This window comes from Bactrocera neohumeralis, chromosome 3, assembly GCF_024586455.1.
Source record: "Bactrocera neohumeralis isolate Rockhampton chromosome 3, APGP_CSIRO_Bneo_wtdbg2-racon-allhic-juicebox.fasta_v2, whole genome shotgun sequence".
Taxonomy (NCBI): Eukaryota; Metazoa; Arthropoda; class Insecta; order Diptera; family Tephritidae; genus Bactrocera; species Bactrocera neohumeralis.
Genome location: NC_065920.1, coordinates 64,546,318 through 64,563,676, shown reverse-complemented (window position 1 = coordinate 64,563,676; position 17,359 = coordinate 64,546,318). Strand labels below are relative to the sequence as shown.

Here is a 17,359-nt window from a genome sequence, read left to right as displayed (position 1 = left end):
TGAGTCACATAATGGAAATTAATTGCGAATATTTTGAGTCACTATAACAATAAAATATCAGAAAACACGTTAACTTCGGTTGCAGTGAAGCTATAATACACAATTAAAAAAGTTTCCATACAAGAACTTTATTTTGAACGGTCAGTTTGTATGGCAGCTACTACATACATACATATGTATGTATGTATGTATATCCTATAGGAGTTCGATCTGAATAATTTGCTCAAAATTGTAGTGTTGCCTTTTCACTAAGAATTTTTAGCTTCGGAATACTTTTCAGTAGACAGAAATTATAACATTGGTTTAGTTGAAACTTTTCTATAGGTGGCAACTCCATTCTAAGGTGCACATAAATTGAAGACTTCAAACCTGCTGTTCTAGGTTTTTTTTCTTAAACTATACAAACAAATTTGTAATATTTGCTCAATTTTACTTTTTAAATAGGTGGCAACTTTATTATAGACTAATTTTGAATTGAAAACTTCCCAAGTGTGAGAGCTTTTTTTAAAGATATACACTAATTTTGTAATATTTTTTTGTAAGATGTTTTTCTCAGGTGGCAACTCTGTTGAAAAATATGACGAAATTGATTTGGAGAGTATTTTTTGGAAGACTTTCAGAAACTACTGTTTACTTATATTTTTAAAATTTTACTCAATTTTACTTTTTTAATAGGTGGCAACTCTATTTCCAAAGCATTTCTGAATTGAAAACTTCCAACGTGTGTGGGCGTTTTTAAATGATACATAGCAATTTTTGTAATATTTTTTTGTAAGATGCTTTTCTCATTTTTCGATAGGTGGCAACTCTATTCTAAAATATGACGAAATTGATTTGGAGCGTACTTTTTCGAGGACTTTCAGAAAGAACTGTTTATTTATATTTAAAACCAACATATTTTTAAAATTTTGCTCAATTTTACTTTTTTGATAGGTGGCAACTCTATTTCCAAAGCATTTCTGAATTGAAAACTTCCAACGTGTGTGGGCGTTTTTAAATGATACATAGCAATTTTTGTAATATTTTTTTGTAAGATGCTTTTCTCAGTTTTCGATAGGTGGCAACTCTATTCTAAAATATGACGAAATTGATTTGGAGAGTACTTTGTGGAAAACTCTCATAAACAACTGTTACTTTTAAAATTTCTGAAAACTTTACTTGTTTGACAGGTGGCAACTCTATTTCCAAAAAATTTCTGAATTGGAAACTTTTCAATTATGTTTTTTTAAATGATATACAAAAATTTTGTAAATTTTTTTTTAGTTTTGGATAGGTGGCAACTCTTTTCCAAAATCCATACTTACTGAATATTTTAGGAAAAGTTTTGTTATACACCTAATTTTTGGCACAAATTTGTTCATATTCAATCAGTTTTAAGTCTTTCAATAGGTGGCAACTCTGTTAGAAAATATATCCAAATTAAACAATACGCGTGCACTTTTAGGAAAAGTTCCTTAAATGCAATATATTTAATAGCTAGAAGCTTTACTTTTCAGATAGATGGCAACTCTTTTGAAAATATATTTAAAGAAAACCATTCGAATACCTTCCAGGAGGTTTTTAGTAGCCTTATATTTGAGGCTCATTTCGTAATATATTAAGTATTAAATTATATTTCGCTGGATAGGTGGCAACTGCGTTGCAAAATTTCAGAAAATTAAATATATTCTATTTTTTGCTGTAGCAATTTAGTCTATCAAGAACCAAATAATATATACATACAACACACATATTTGAGAAACCGATTGAAAATTAAGAATCGGAAAGTCATACCTTCTAGTAAGAAGAAAGAAGAAGAATTACAACTATGCAGGACATTTTTTTACAGTCTCACGAGTTCTGTCAGATCGTTACTAATTGAAACAGTCTAGTTACTTTTCAGTTCTTGGTAAGGATTTAGCTAGTCCTTGCCTTTGAGTCACCCAATTTTATTGTATTCCCTAACTTTGTAGTAAATTTTTCCTTTCTCTTTACAGACACCCTGCTGTAATAAATTCTACAAATGTCGTTTTTGTCATGATGAAAATGAGTCGCATCATTTCGATCGTAAAACATTAACCGAATTGATTTGCTCCGAGTGCAATACACGACAGAAAGTGCAGGAGCAATGTGAGGCTTGTGGCACGCGATTTGGCAAGGTAAGTGATGTATACTCGTATATACTTACGTTCATTTACAATAACAGCTTATGAAATCTTGTACAAATATTACACTTTTATGTTGCAAACTTTTTTCGTACAAAACTCGCATTGAAGTAAGGTAGCATGATTGAAGATATCGGAAAGCTTTTATTTTTATATTATTCAGTGAATTCAAATACAAACCCCATAACTTTATTATCGAGCGGAACTTAATAAGAAAAAAGATAGTGGAATTAAAAAATAATAGATCCATAAGACATTGGCTGGCTATTTGTGGAATTCATCCCAAACGAACTGCGCCAAGAATGAACTAAGTCAATATTTCATACCGTGTTCTCACGTCAACCGTATGCCGTATCGTCCACAGCAAACGGTAGTCAGAAGGGACATGGTCTGGGCAGTAAAACGAATGAGGCAAAACTTCCCAGGCGCTGTTTTCTTAATACATAAAACCGGTCTTGCAACATGAAGCTGATCATTGTCATAATGGAATATTATTACCTCATGCCTTGTCGCAAATTCCAGACGTTTTTCGGTTTGATGAGCTATCGTCAGTAGCTTTTCCCATTATTGATTCCACCAAATCCGCTTTGCCGTTGATTGATTGGTTGGGCAGGTTTCACATATGATGTTTTGTGTTCAGAGTTGTCGTAATAAATTCAATACCAATCACACCACCCTTGCTTTTGGACTGTATTCGGCTGCTTTTAAACGTTTGACTGCCTGATTTACTCCCACATATTTTGCGAGCACTTCTTGTATTTGGCAACAATCTTCATCGATTAATACTTCCAGTTCCTCCCTTCCAAAATTTTTGACCGCCAAAAACGTTCTTCATCTTCCAAGTTAAAACGCCATTTTTAAATTACCTTTAGGAAGCTCCCTCAGCTTCACTATAAACTTCCACCAAAATATGATGACTTTCGACTTGGGCTTTCTTCATATTAAGGCAATGAAAAGGAACTTCCCGCAAAAATTTTTTCAGGCACATAGTTTGACAAATTTGAGTGTCAAAAGTAAACGGCTACCTCTCCGACCTTACTCGCTTCCTTGCGGAACGGAACCAAAAACTGCGCCACTAAATCCAATGCGACAATATTCACAAACTGAACGAAAGAGTACAGAACTGAAGTTCAGATTTTGTGTGATACTAGACAGCCTATGCCCCTCACTCCTCACACGAACGCCATTATTGCAAAGTACGAAAACGTACCAAGATTCTCAAGTCGCTAGCCAGCAGCACATAAGGCAAAGACAAAGAAACGTTGCTGGCAACATACAAGGCAATCTGGCCGGCCGCCTTAACTACTCCGCAACAATAGTCGCCTGAATGCCATGAAACACAGACGAGGAAGCTTCAGACATGCCAGAACACTGCACCCCGGACTATAACGGGATGCCTTTTGATGTCTCTTAGCGAACATCCGAAAAGTGTGGCCCGTATGCTTCCGGTTCAGGAGCATAATGAACTCTTCTCCAAGCAGTTTCTGCTGGAGTTTTTTCGTAGAAACCATCTCTGCTTGAAGCGGAATCGTCTCCTAGGAGCATTAAGAGGTCCTTCCTCAACATAAGACAATACGCCGACCAGACTTCGGACACAACTAACTTTGGACCGCCATTCACAGTGAAGCCATACACTCCCTGTGAATGGCGTACTTGGAGTCAAACCATCACCCATTGCAGACGACGAGCTCTAGTTGCCGCGAGAATCGAGAGTGACCCTGGTGCAGCTTCGTTCTAGTTAGTGTTTACAGCAGGTTAAACTCCTAGTTATCCACAACCGCCCCCGTTATACCAAATATATGTCCAGCATGCAACGAGTCCTCATATAACTCTAACTACCTCTTTGCATGCCCAGCTAACCCCACACATGTGACACGCCTCTCCTTATGGCCCGACCCTTCGAAACAGCACGTTTCTTGGGTCTACCGTTGGATGATCTCAATGACAACTTATATGAACCTTACCACCCTAAATAGACCCCTATAACCGTTACAACAACAACATAAATATTTGAGTGAAAAAAAAACTTCAAAAGAATGACAGTAGGCTTCCATGGCGTTCGAAATATTGGAACAATGGAATACCAATGGTAAATTACGAAATATTTTGTCAAACTGCACGAATGTTTGTAGTTTTAAACTCAATATTTTTTAAATGCTAAATTTAAGGTTTGCTAAGTTTGAAATGTAGACCATCTAGATCAGTAACCATCATTATTACTACAACAACAATAATAACTATACCTAAAAAAATATTCCCCAACAATATATTTCACAGTACACCTGCCTCATCTGTAATCTATTCGACGACACCGACAAGAAGCAATATCACTGTAACGGTTGCGGCATTTGCCGCATTGGCGGCGCTGAGAACTTCTTTCATTGCAAAGTGTGCGACATGTGCCTGCCGATTCGATTGAAGATCGATGGACATCGGGTAAGCAAAAACAAGATTTTTAAACACAATTTTACTAGGCGTCTACGATTAGTTACACGAGAAACTCGCTTATCGGAATGCAACTCTCTTGTCCAATATGTCAAAAATTACATTTGACAGCAAGAACAATAAAAATATCTAATTGAATTTAATGCAAGAGCCGCCAACACATAGTTCATTAAAGTAGTATGGCGGCTTGTCACGCTCTTTTACTTTCTGATTATTTCATTTACGCCAGTTGCTTGTTCGATTTGGCACTCTCTAAGCATTATCGTCATATATACAAATATACTTTGTGACATTAATGTGGGATCGGAATTCGCACAATCAACCATGTCCAAAGAGACCTCTTTACTCTTTTTGAAAAAAAAAAAACAAATCAGCTTTATCGGAACGAGTGGAGCAAGAACCAAAACCATACCCAAAATATCCACCCAAATCATTCAAGCGGACTCTCATGTCGTCTTCACTTTTTTCATATTCACTTTATCCATATTTTCATCAGTTAAAGCGGTCGAAGTTGGTTCAGAACGAGACGTGTTTTCGACGATATTAAATTCCCCTACAAAGCCTTCAAAGACGGTCGAGAGGTCTATGAATGCTTTGTAGGGAATTTTAAATTTTCAGGTACTTTTTTGTCACAATGTAAATAAAATAATAATACTTACATATGTATATACCTATCATTTACGACCGTTATTTTCTTCTTATTTCACTAAATTTTTCTTTTCATTTATCATTTATCTTCGTCGGCAGTGCGTCGAGAATATTTCACGTTCGCATTGTCCCGTTTGCCTGGGCGACATACACACATCACGTATACCATGTCACATACCCGATTGCGGTCATCTACTACATAAGACGTGCTTTGATCAATTGCTCAACTCGGGACACTATACATGCCCCATTTGTCAGACATCGTTAATTGATATGACTGCGCTATGGGAGTACTTGGATGCGCAAGCGGTGTCCCTGCCGGTACCAAAGAAATATGAGAATCAACGTATACATATTTTTTGCAACGACTGTCATAAGGTATCGGCCCGTAATTGAGCAAACATTTTTATTACAACAACAATAAAATTATTTTTTTCTCTCACTGCCACTGATTTGTTTATTTGTGTGTGTCATATCTTTTTCAGACCTCTAAGACCAAATTCAATTTTATCGGTTTGAAATGTATGCAATGCGGCGCTTATAATACAACACAGGATGTCAAGCGACGTATGTCATTGGTCACAGGTGAATAGCAGCAGAGCTCTCTTGTTTGCAAGATTTCTGCTTTGTGCTGTTGCTTTTATTTGTTGATTATATATTTTTTAAAATTTTCTATAACGGGTTTTATTAATTTATTTTTATTTAAAATTATTTCTGTTTATTTAATTTATTTTTTTATTTATTAAAAATATTATTATTAAAAAATAAATTAAATTTTTTTGTAACGGTTTTTATTTATTTTTTTAATTTCACTTTTAATTTTTTATTAATATTAATTTCTTTTTATTTCAAATTATTTTTATTTATTAAATTTATTTTTTTATTTATTAAAAATATTATTATTAAAAAATAAATTAAATTACTATACTTTTAAATATATTTTTCAATTATTTTTATTGTCCTAATTTTTTCTCAATTTTTTATTTTTCTTTAAACAATTTTTTTTAGTTTTTAAGATATGTATGTAACGGATTTTGTCTAAATTTTTTTATTTAACTATATTTGTATTTTATTTTTTAATTTTGTTTTATATACTATTTTATTTTTTTTCTTTTCACTATTTTTATATAATCTTTTTTTCGTTTTTAATATAAATTTTTAAATTTATTTTTATTTAATTTAATATTATTTTTTAATTGTGTATTTTTAATTATATTTATTATTTTATTTTATAGCAAATAATTTCCAACTATGCATATATTTTAAATTTAGTTTTTATTATTTTTATATGTTGATTATAATTGCAAACAGGATTTTAATTGATTTGTTTTATTTAACTTATTTATTTATTTAATTTTTAATTTTATTATACATATATCTTTTAAAATACATTTTCTTTTCATTATTTTATTTATTTAATATTTAATAAACTTTTTGTTTATTTTTTATCATAATTGTTTTATTTTTAATATACATTTTTAAATGTATTTTTATTGAAGTTTTATTCCATTTAATATTATTTTTTTAATTATGTATTTTTAATATGATTTTTAATTCTATTTATTTCATATTTTAATTTTATTATATATATTTTTTAATTTTTTTCTTTTCATTATTTATTTTATTTAATATTTAATAAACTTTTTTGTTAATCATTATTTCATTTAATACCATTTTTTAATATGTTTTTAATTATATTATTATTGTTATAAGCTCACTTTTAATAAGTTCTTATTTCATTTTTATATTTTAACATATGTATTTATTTTAAAATTAACTAAAAACGCTTTTAATAGAAATTTCTAAATTTTTATTTTACATACAAATTTTTTAGTTTAAAAATTTAATATATTTATGTACTATATATTTTTTTAATATTTTTTTTTTGTTCTTTTGATAAATTTTTTATTTTATTTTGTTTTTATATTTGATATAATTTTTTTAATTTTTTAATATATTTTTATTTATGATTTTCCTAATCTTTCCGCTCTCTTCATTCCAGATGAACCTTCATCAGCATGACGCTGCACCCATTTTCCTACTATAACCTCACATATTTTTGCAAGCCAAATTGCATCCCTTTTTGTTGGAGTCAACGTTAAACACTGAAACTCTTGCCATTTTGAGATTATGCACTGCTACAGTGAGCGCCGCCGCTGCAAAGGAATGCTGGTATGCCATAAACTGGTGTCTCAAATCTGTTTACGCTCGCTAAACACAACATTTCATTATAGTGAAGCGTGAAATAACCGCAACTGGTGCTACTATGTAAAGTACATATGTATGCACATACATATGCGTTGGATTAACTGTTGCGGCATTTGCCGGAATGTATGTAAATGACTCGTCGGTTAATTCGAGCTGACATCGAATACCTGAATCGAATTACAACGCATAATTTTGAAAATACACTACTAAATACAGTAATATTAAATCGCATATCACATTTGTTTTTATTTTTTATTTTTAATGTTTTTGGTTTTGTAAGCATTTTGTATAGTCAACGAATTTTATTTCATTTTATTAAATAAAGTACATATTAAAATAGCTGTTAGTATTTGATAAATATATTAATATATACGGAAATATACTATATATTTATATAATATATATGTACATATATATATATATATGCATGTATGCATATACATAAATACATACAAACATTAGTTATCGTTAGTTAATTTAGTTTATATACTCAATCGAGTTCGCATATTATGTAGGAAAGCTATTAGAATCTTAGTCTTTGGTATGTATACAGTTTTAAATTTACAAAAACAACAAGAAATAAATAAAATTCTATTACTCCACAAAAGTCTGCATGTGTTTGAATTCCTAATTTTGTATGAAGCTTTCAACTTATTATTATTTCATAGTAAAACGCTTTCAAAAGCCTCTTAGAACTTTTAAATATCAGAAAAGTAATTGGTTTGAAATAAATATATGTAAATATGTATATAAAAATACAAATAAGAAAAAATTAAAATTAAAGAAAAATAAATAAAAAAATAAAATTAAATAAAAGTAAAAGAATAATAATTTAATTAAATTTGCTAAAAATTAAAATTTTAAACTATATTTTTTCCAGCATTTAATTTGAAGAATAATATTTTTATGAAAATAAAATAAAAAATAATTAAAAATAAAAACAAATAAAAATATGATAATTTAATATAATTTTGTATATAATTAAAATCTTAAAATATATTTTTCCAGCATATAATTTTAATATTTTTATTTGCTACTACAATTATTAAAATATCAATTTTTAATCCAAGAAATTTGGACCTAAAAATTCAATAAAATTTCGATTATTTTTATTGAAACTTTCATGTCAATTTCAAATTAAATAAAAAAAAAATAGAAAATCCAAAATTTACTTAAATAAAAAATGTGCAACCCTGCATACTACAAAAAAAAATTGGTAAGCAAAAATAATTTTTGTAATAAAAAACATAAAAAAATTTTCAAAACTTTTAAATGTTTTTAAGGACTCAGAGGGTATTTTCTAAATATTATAAGTTAGAAAGCATTCACTTAGCAACACATAACCATCATAATAGCTGAATTGTGATTTTTAGCTTTCATTTAAATTAAAAATTTACAATTTTTGAATCTTTTTTATTTTACGATTCTCATTTTTTTTTTAATTTTATTCAATAATATTTTTTTATTGAAAATAGAGTAATAAAATTTAAATTATAATTCAAAAAAGTTAATTATAAAATAATAACTCTTTCTTTTAACAGCGGTATAGTATAAACATTGTTTTAGGCGCATATCGAACGATAATTTATTGTGCGCAATTGTACAAGCTTAAAAACTAAATTTACTTTTTGCTTATAAATTTTAACAAGATATAATTAAAAAAGTATATATATGTATGGCAAGCTGCATTTTAAAAATTAATATTTTATTACATTTGTTGTTTGCCAAAAGCTTAAAAAAAAATTATTATTAAATAATTTATACATAAAATTGCAAATAAAAGTTAAACTACAAAAAATAACAAATTTGTATAAAAATATAAAAAATGTGTTAACAAAAATTGCAAATAAATTGCAAAAATAACAAATTAAATTTCTAAAAAAAAACACAAAAATTCTATAATAAAATAAAAATAAAATTTATTTATTTGTAAAAAAAACAACACGTAACAAAATTACAAATAGTAGAATTTGAAAACAAAAATCTATAAAAAAAACTAAAATTAATTTATTTGTTAACAAAAGAAAAAATAAAAATAAAGAAAAAGAAAAACTACAAATACATACATACATATGTATGTATATAAAAAAATAAATTGTAAAAAAACAAAAAATAACAAATTTGAGAAACGCAAACAAATCTATAAAAAACCTTAAATTAATTTATTTGTAAAACAAAACAAAAAGAATAATTAATATGAAATAAAAATTACAAATTTATAAAAAAATAAAATATAACAAAATTGTAATAAAGAAATAAAAAAGTACAAATAACAAATATGAAAAAAGATTTAGCAAAAAAAATACAAAGATCAAATTTGGAAAAAAAAAACAAATGTATAAAACACTAAAATAAATTTATTTGTAAAAAACACTAATAAATTTGAAAAAACGCTAAAAATTAAAATAATTTAAAAAAAAATTAAACAAAAAAAATTATACAAAAAAATTAAAAAAATCGATAATAAAAAAATAAAATTAATTTTTTGGTAAAAAACAAACAAATAACAAGTTAAAAAAATACTAAGAATTACAAATTCATAGAAAAATAACATAAACTGTAAAAAAACCAAACTAGTAAAAAAAATTGTGCTAATAGCCTCTAAAACTTAGTATAATGGCATTACACGCATTTACAGTACGAATTATTACCAAATGAATACTTGTCTAATCTAGAACAACAATTTTATTTAATATAATATATTTTTGGGTAATTACTTGTGCTTGGATACGCATATATGTATGTAAATCATTAGTTAGTAAAAACTAAACTACTGGAAATGTTGGCATAGTAGTTAATATACGCTCAATACGGTGATACACCATTTCAAATTGACCGATACACAATAAAGCTATGTAAAAAAAACATTTTTTGCCACACTTTGGTAGTCATCAGCTACATAATAGCATAATGTCACATGTATGTATATATGTAGTTACTAATATAGCGCATATATAAATATATACTTTAGTTCTACAATTCTAAGGTCGTTTACTGCATTTATGCGACTTTTTTTATTTGCTCCTTTTCGCTTTCTGCAACCTCTTTTTGCTTATGTTGACGCTTTTCGGCTGACTTTTTCAAATTTAACAGATATTTGCCCAATACCATAAAAACACACCATTCCACATAACCAATATGATACACTGAGCTGTAGTATTTCCAAATATTCGAAAATGAAGCTAATAGAAATGAGATGCCGAGATAGCTGAAAGCAAAGAATTTCGCTATCCAAAAGAGGACATCGATAATTTGACGTTGTAGACCGGTAGCATCCTTGCGCACCAACTTATTCCACATATCCTCCAAAGAAACGTAAAATGGCGCACCCATGATGCAGAAATAGTGCCCAGGACGGAAGCCATGCCAGAAGGCAGAGCAAAGCAATGTTACGATAGTTCTAAAAAATTGTTTAACGCAGTTATAAACAACACTTTTTTGTTACAACTACAAAAACAACGCACCTGTACTGCTTGCTGGGGAATAACTTGTAAACATTCACCGCCAACCAATACTGTATGCAAATATTCCAGTGTTTCATGCCCTCACGGAAGGTCCAACAAGTCTCTACGCTACGCACGCGCGTATTTACAATCGTAGTAAAATTGTAAGTACGCTTATCGGCATCACGTCTCAAATGTGCGTACTGCTTACGTGGACCCTCACCGTTTGTGGCATCCGCCTCATCGGGGTAAGCGCCAAAACCAGCCATTGTGCACACGCATTCGCTCAGCGTCAAACCGGTATAAATACGCATACGGAACGTGAAAAATGTCGGCCACACATACATAAGCCGATATATAAATGAACGCTCTTGATAAAATTCTTCACTTAAAGCATACTAAAAAATATGAATTGAAGATTTGCATAAGTAAGTGGTTAATAAAATGCGCAATAGCTTACCTCAAGTGGCCATATGTAGTTTGCTACAAGATACAGTGAACAATAGAGACCGGCATATTTAAGCTTTTCTATTGTTGCTTTAATATGCGGCGCATAATCTTTGAATGGCATCTCGAAGTAGTCGAGATATGTGCGATAGCGGTAATATGGACCTGAAATTGATAAATAACATATATATGTTTACACTACAATGCATTAGTATGCTCATACCTGTCAATACACCTATGTAGTTGAAGCAATAGTGGAAGATCTCGGCAAATCCTATATCCTGCAACTCTACATCATAATCTGTTACTTCCACAAGTGGCTCATTGGCGGCTGTACCTTCACCGCTCTTCCTTTCGGCAATCTCTTTATCACGCTGCCGTAACTTTTTCCAAGCAGCCGTTTTCTCAAAAGCAACACCCGAAACCTAATTTAGAAATCATATAGTTAACATATATATAAACATACACACGTTTATTACAAACCTTTAATGTTAGTATCATTTGTATCATATTGGTGTGTCCAGGATAATTTGGCAAACCAAATACGTGCACTAAGCGGAAGAATACCAAATAGCCGAACATTAAACAAAATGTAATCAAATGGCAACGACTAAAAGTAGAAAAAGAAAATCGTTAAATTAATACATTTAGCACAGTGAAGTTCAAAGGTTAACAGTACCTTGGGTGCATATGGATAACTACGAGCGCGCCAATCGTCGTTGATATAATGCAGTGCAGTGCATGGTAACCCGATGCAATAAACACCACCAGCAAACCGAGACCGGTGCTAATAAATTTTCGTTGTGTTTCATCGCCTATGTTCTTGACGTAATGACCCGCACCAATGCAACCAAGTAGGCAAAGGACGTAAATCACGTCATCGATACTCATTATTTATGACGGGTTTGTTGAATGCGCCACCTTTAATGGTTTTCCGTTTGTATATACTAAGTTTTTACTTTAAATCGATGTATTTTTATTTTAAATCGATTTGTATTGACAATAATAACAGCTTTTGAACAGCAGGAAATGCAGCTGATCTTATCAGAAAAATATTGCACTTTATTAGTGGTGGGGGAAACTAAGTGAACTTCGCGATTACGCACGATTTACATTATCGATTTTGGAGTTGAACTGAGAGAATATAAAATTTTATATATGTAAATGGTAAAATATTTATAATGCGAGTAAAAATAAATAAAAAAAATATTATAAATTAAAAATGATAACAAAAATTGCAATAATATTATTAATAAAAATAAGATTTGATAAATTAAAAATATTCTAGGTTAATATGAAAATCTATCCACATATTCCTACATCAACAACATCTGTCATTTAAGAAAAAATATTAACAGCTGTGCATTCTATAGGGAAAATAATAATATTATTATTAAAAATAAAAACAAAATGATTATTAATACCGCAAATAACAAATTTATTATTAATACTATAAATACATTTTTTAATATCAAAATTATTCTTTTTCATAAATCGTGATTTATTTTTAAAGAATTACTACAAATACATGTAGTAGCTGCTTGTTCTTACAGTTCAACGTAGTTATAATTGCAGAATCTTCACTGTGTACTACATGTCCCAAGTAGTTCTCCTACAAATTTTCTTATTGGAATTTTTTCCACAGTGCAGTTTGACATATTGTTGACAGCCAATTGGAAGCACTGAAAATTCGTCACGTGAGCAGTACTTGTCAGACGTGTAACATTTGACAACCGCTCATACCAAAGGCATTATATATACCGAAAGTGGGAAGAGATCAGCTACATGCGACATTAAACACGAATGGTTTGACAGCGCACAGCTACGGGTTGCAAAGGTGCTATTACTAAGTTTTAATCTAATTAAAATAATTCTACTTTGACTTGGTTAAATTAATTAAATATGCAGCTGCATAAATTTCTACGCATTCAAAAATTTGTGTGGATATAAGATTTCTTGCTACTACTCTATACTGCATAGATTCGACTTTATTTTATAAATGTTATTTCATATACAAAAGAGTTTTGTTTGACATTTCTACTTCTTTCGCTCCCTACTTATTTATTACAACACTGCAAGTCGCTCGTAAAAGTCGACAGCGCATAGCAAAGATTTCGTTTCTTGTTCATTTGTGGTTCGTTCGTTCATTCATTTGAGAAATTTGATTGCGTTGGACGTGTGTTTACGCTTATTGGTGTTCGAATTGGAAAGTTTAAGTTCTGTGCATTTTCGGAAAGAATTGCATTCATTTAATTATTAGGTATACACGGAAATAAACCGCCACAATGGGAAGTAAGTAAATACGCGTCAAATTAAATTTAATTATAAATGTGTTTCGGTTAAAAATTACACTATTAAAATTATGAAGTGGTTTCATACAAAGCATTTGTGAAGGTGGTGGAAGGTGCGGTGCTTTCGCTTCTCTATAGCTTTCATCGCACTAGCGGTAGAGTGAAAGGAATAAATATCGTTATACATTTGCTTACGTATACAAATTCGGATGTCTTCGTAAAATAAACTTAATAATGGCTCATTGTGTTAATATGGAATACTGCTATATTATTAAATGCAATTTAAGTAAAAGAAAATATTTTAAAATTTGGGTTTTCTCTGATTTGCAGTAAAATTCCTCGAAGTTATTAAGCCATTCTGCAGCATACTCCCGGAAATCGCCAAGCCGGAACGAAAGGTAAGTTATAAATAAAATAGAAGAAATTAACTTTGCTAGATTACTAGAGACATTTTTAAAAACAAATTTCTTCAATTAAACCAAAAACTTTGATAGAAATTATGTATATATATTAGATATGCTCTTATTAGTGATTGATTACAGCAGCCACGCAAGCATTTAATATAAGTAATTAAGTATAAATTTAACATAAAACTTCTGTAAAATCGTATATGCGTTAGGGCAAATATTCACACGGTTACTGAATTTTCAATTACTTTGCTTTTGTGTGCAATCAGCATTCTCATTATAACTAATTGCTTTTTCTTATATTTCATATTTTTCCAAAACTTTAATATATATAAATATGTAAGTAGACCGAATTTCATATTTTGGACAAACTATTTCTATTTTTTGTTGCCTACTTTGTATAAACGAAGTAGTATTTCGCTGCCACAAGTGTCAGATTTTGACAGTTTGTGCGCTACGTGTGCCACAGATTTGTTTGCTGTTCGGCTTTGCCGAATAAACGTCATCGTTCGTTGTCGGCAACGATTTCTCCAGCAAATTTCACGTTGCCGACGTAGTAAAGAAATAACATAAACCTATCAAAAAAAAAAAAGATCTTCACGTTAAAGTGTTTGATAGAGAGAGAGAGAGGGAAAGAGAATGAAAAATGACCTTATCAAATCGCCTTTGCATACGTATGTAGTTAAAAAAAAAACTAGGTTAATCTCAAATGGCTTACATTCATATGTAGTATAATGTAATAAGACCAATAACTTAACTAACATAATTTTTATTCCGTTTTTCCAATAGATTTAATTCATCACCAATTAATTGGTCCATTAACAGAACTAACATTAATTTTTTTTTTATATTCCATTAGATTCAATTCAGGGAGAAGGTGCTATGGACTGCTATAACACTATTCATCTTCTTGGTTTGTTGCCAAATCCCGCTTTTCGGCATTATGAGCTCAGACTCCGCTGATCCATTCTACTGGATTCGTGTGATCTTGGCTTCTAACCGTGGTACTCTTATGGAACTTGGTATTTCACCAATTGTGACGTCTGGTTTGATTATGCAGCTGCTGGCGGGTGCCAAAATCATTGAGGTCGGTGATACGCCCAAAGATCGTGCATTGTTCAACGGTGCGCAAAAATTGTTCGGCATGGTTATTACAATTGGCCAAGCTATTGTGTACGTCATGACTGGCATGTACGGAGATCCTTCAGAAATTGGCGCTGGTGTTTGTTTGTTGATTATCATTCAACTCTTTGCTGCCGGTTTGATTGTGCTGTTGCTTGATGAATTGCTGCAGAAAGGATACGGTTTGGGATCTGGTATTTCACTTTTCATTGCTACCAATATTTGCGAGACCATTGTGTGGAAGGCATTCTCACCAACCACAGTCACAACAGGACGTGGCACTGAATTTGAAGGCGCCGTGATTGCTTTATTCCATTTGATGGCCACACGCAATGACAAAGTGCGTGCGTTGCGCGAAGCTTTCTATCGTCAGAATTTGCCAAATTTGATGAATTTATTGGCCACGATCTTGGTGTTCGCCGTTGTCATATACTTCCAAGGCTTCCGCGTGGATTTGCCCGTGAAATCGGCACGTTACCGTGGACAATATAGCAGTTACCCCATTAAGCTTTTCTACACCTCCAACATTCCAATCATTCTACAATCAGCCTTAGTTTCTAACTTATATGTCATCTCTCAAATGTTGGCTGTCAAATTCCAAGGCAATGTCTTCATCAATTTACTCGGCGTATGGGCTGATGTTGGTGGTGGCGGCCCAGCTCGTTCCTACCCAATTGGCGGTCTGTGCTACTACCTATCGCCACCAGAGAGTGTAGGACATATCTTAACCGATCCTATCCACGCTATTTTATACATTGTCTTCATGTTGGGATCTTGTGCCTTCTTCTCGAAAACATGGATCGATGTGTCTGGTAGCTCAGCCAAGGATGTAAGTTTATATCATCACCGAATTTGTTATTATTTACTGTATAGTTATTAACATAATGTTTATTGTATTTTTTTCGTTTGTTATAGGTTGCCAAACAATTGAAGGAACAACACATGGTAATGCGTGGCCATCGTGAAAACTCTATGATCCACGAATTGAACCGTTACATCCCAACAGCGGCCGCGTTTGGTGGTCTCTGCATTGGTGCGCTGTCTGTTATGGCTGACTTTTTGGGTGCCATTGGCTCAGGCACCGGTATTCTGCTGGCTGTAACCATCATCTATCAATACTTCGAAATCTTCGTTAAGGAGCAATCTGAAATGGGTGGCATGGGCACTTTACTGTTTTAAGTTGTTGGTGCTTTGTACATTAATTAAACGATGTTATTTATGAGATATATAACTCACTCGAAGTAAGCATTTGCTTTGAGCCCAACGACTACCGCTACATATGTACTGTTACTTGTTTCCAGACATTTGTTCCATCATTGAATGTAAGATTTACGCCTGTACGGACAGAGTTGAACTCAAAATTCAACATAGTTTCAAGTCCTTAACTCGCCTCACAAATTTCACACATCAAACATTTCCACATAAAAACAAAGGAGTTGGCTCTGTCATCATTATTATGATTTTTTTTAATACCAGTAGCGTCCAATTTTATGGTCGTTTTTAGATTTTTCTTTCAAAATTTGTAAATGTGTTATTTTTTTACATTTATTTGCGAAATCGCAACGAATCCATTGCTGTGTGAACGCGGTGATATGGAAGTAACAACAAGAACAGTAACATATTAAACTTCATACAAACAAATAATAGACTTTCTTTATGTTAAATTTAATATTATTTCAATTATTATGTTAATTGTGTGTGCGTTACTCTGCAACAGCTTAAATGTTTTCACAACGCTAATCATGTGTTAATGGTTGTCTAGCTATAAATTCAGTCAGGGCAAACAATTAATGTAATGATATGTAATAATATTAAGATCTACATAATAGTTAATTTATACAGAAGCGAAATGAAGTTAAAATAATAAAGCTAGACATTTAATATTAAGTTGTAATAAAATGAAGAAAAACAAAAGTTTTAAAATTTAATAAAAAATCGTAAAATCTAAAAAATATGTTTTAATACAATATGAATAATGAAATAACACAATAATGTGAGTGGAGGAGCCCCAAAAAATGCTCCGGGTAATATACATACATACATAATTACGTGCATATGTGAAATAATATTGTGTGGTCAATGCACAGAAAAATGAAGGCAGCTACGTATGTAAGAATATGCTATAGTTGTCCGATCTGAATTTGGAAATTGTGCCGTTACCCTGACTATAATCCCTTTCAAATTTCGTGAAGTTAACTTGTGAA

The 17,359-nt window shown here is 31.0% G+C and overlaps 3 protein-coding genes across 9 annotated transcripts in view; 2 read left to right on the top strand and 1 right to left on the bottom strand.

The window, feature by feature from the left end:
- LOC126753976 (myb-like protein I) overlaps positions 1-7,676 on the top strand; it is a 45,123-nt gene extending 37,447 nt beyond the window's left edge. For 5 of the 7 annotated variants that reach the window (XM_050465774.1, XM_050465771.1, XM_050465770.1 and 2 more), the window contains exons 3-7: positions 1,977-2,138; positions 4,422-4,580; positions 5,337-5,615; positions 5,723-5,822; positions 7,240-7,676. In XM_050465774.1, coding sequence (XP_050321731.1) covers positions 1,977-2,138; positions 4,422-4,580; positions 5,337-5,615; positions 5,723-5,822; positions 7,240-7,259 — 720 coding nt within the window. In that variant the 3' untranslated portion in view covers positions 7,260-7,676. The remainder of the gene's footprint in view (positions 1-1,976; positions 2,139-4,421; positions 4,581-5,336; positions 5,616-5,722; positions 5,823-7,239) is intronic. The other 2 variants (XR_007666244.1, XM_050465775.1) reach the window with 2 other exon arrangements.
- Positions 7,677-10,104: 2,428 nt separating this feature from the next.
- Positions 10,105-12,405, bottom strand: LOC126753988 (lysophospholipid acyltransferase 7). Its single transcript, XM_050465804.1, has 6 exons — positions 12,015-12,405; positions 11,819-11,945; positions 11,559-11,760; positions 11,349-11,500; positions 10,910-11,286; positions 10,105-10,845 (listed from the first exon to the last, which is right to left on the bottom strand). Exons 1-6 carry the CDS (start codon positions 12,224-12,226, stop codon positions 10,446-10,448), a joined length of 1,470 nt encoding a protein of 489 aa, XP_050321761.1. The 5' UTR covers positions 12,227-12,405; the 3' UTR covers positions 10,105-10,445.
- A 1,065-nt stretch (positions 12,406-13,470) lies between these two features.
- On the top strand, positions 13,471-17,107 carry LOC126753989 (protein transport protein Sec61 subunit alpha). Its single transcript, XM_050465805.1, has 4 exons — positions 13,471-13,627; positions 13,957-14,024; positions 14,893-15,984; positions 16,071-17,107. Exons 1-4 carry the CDS (start codon positions 13,621-13,623, stop codon positions 16,332-16,334), a joined length of 1,431 nt encoding a protein of 476 aa, XP_050321762.1. The 5' UTR covers positions 13,471-13,620; the 3' UTR covers positions 16,335-17,107.
- The last annotated feature ends 252 nt before the right edge of the window (positions 17,108-17,359 follow it).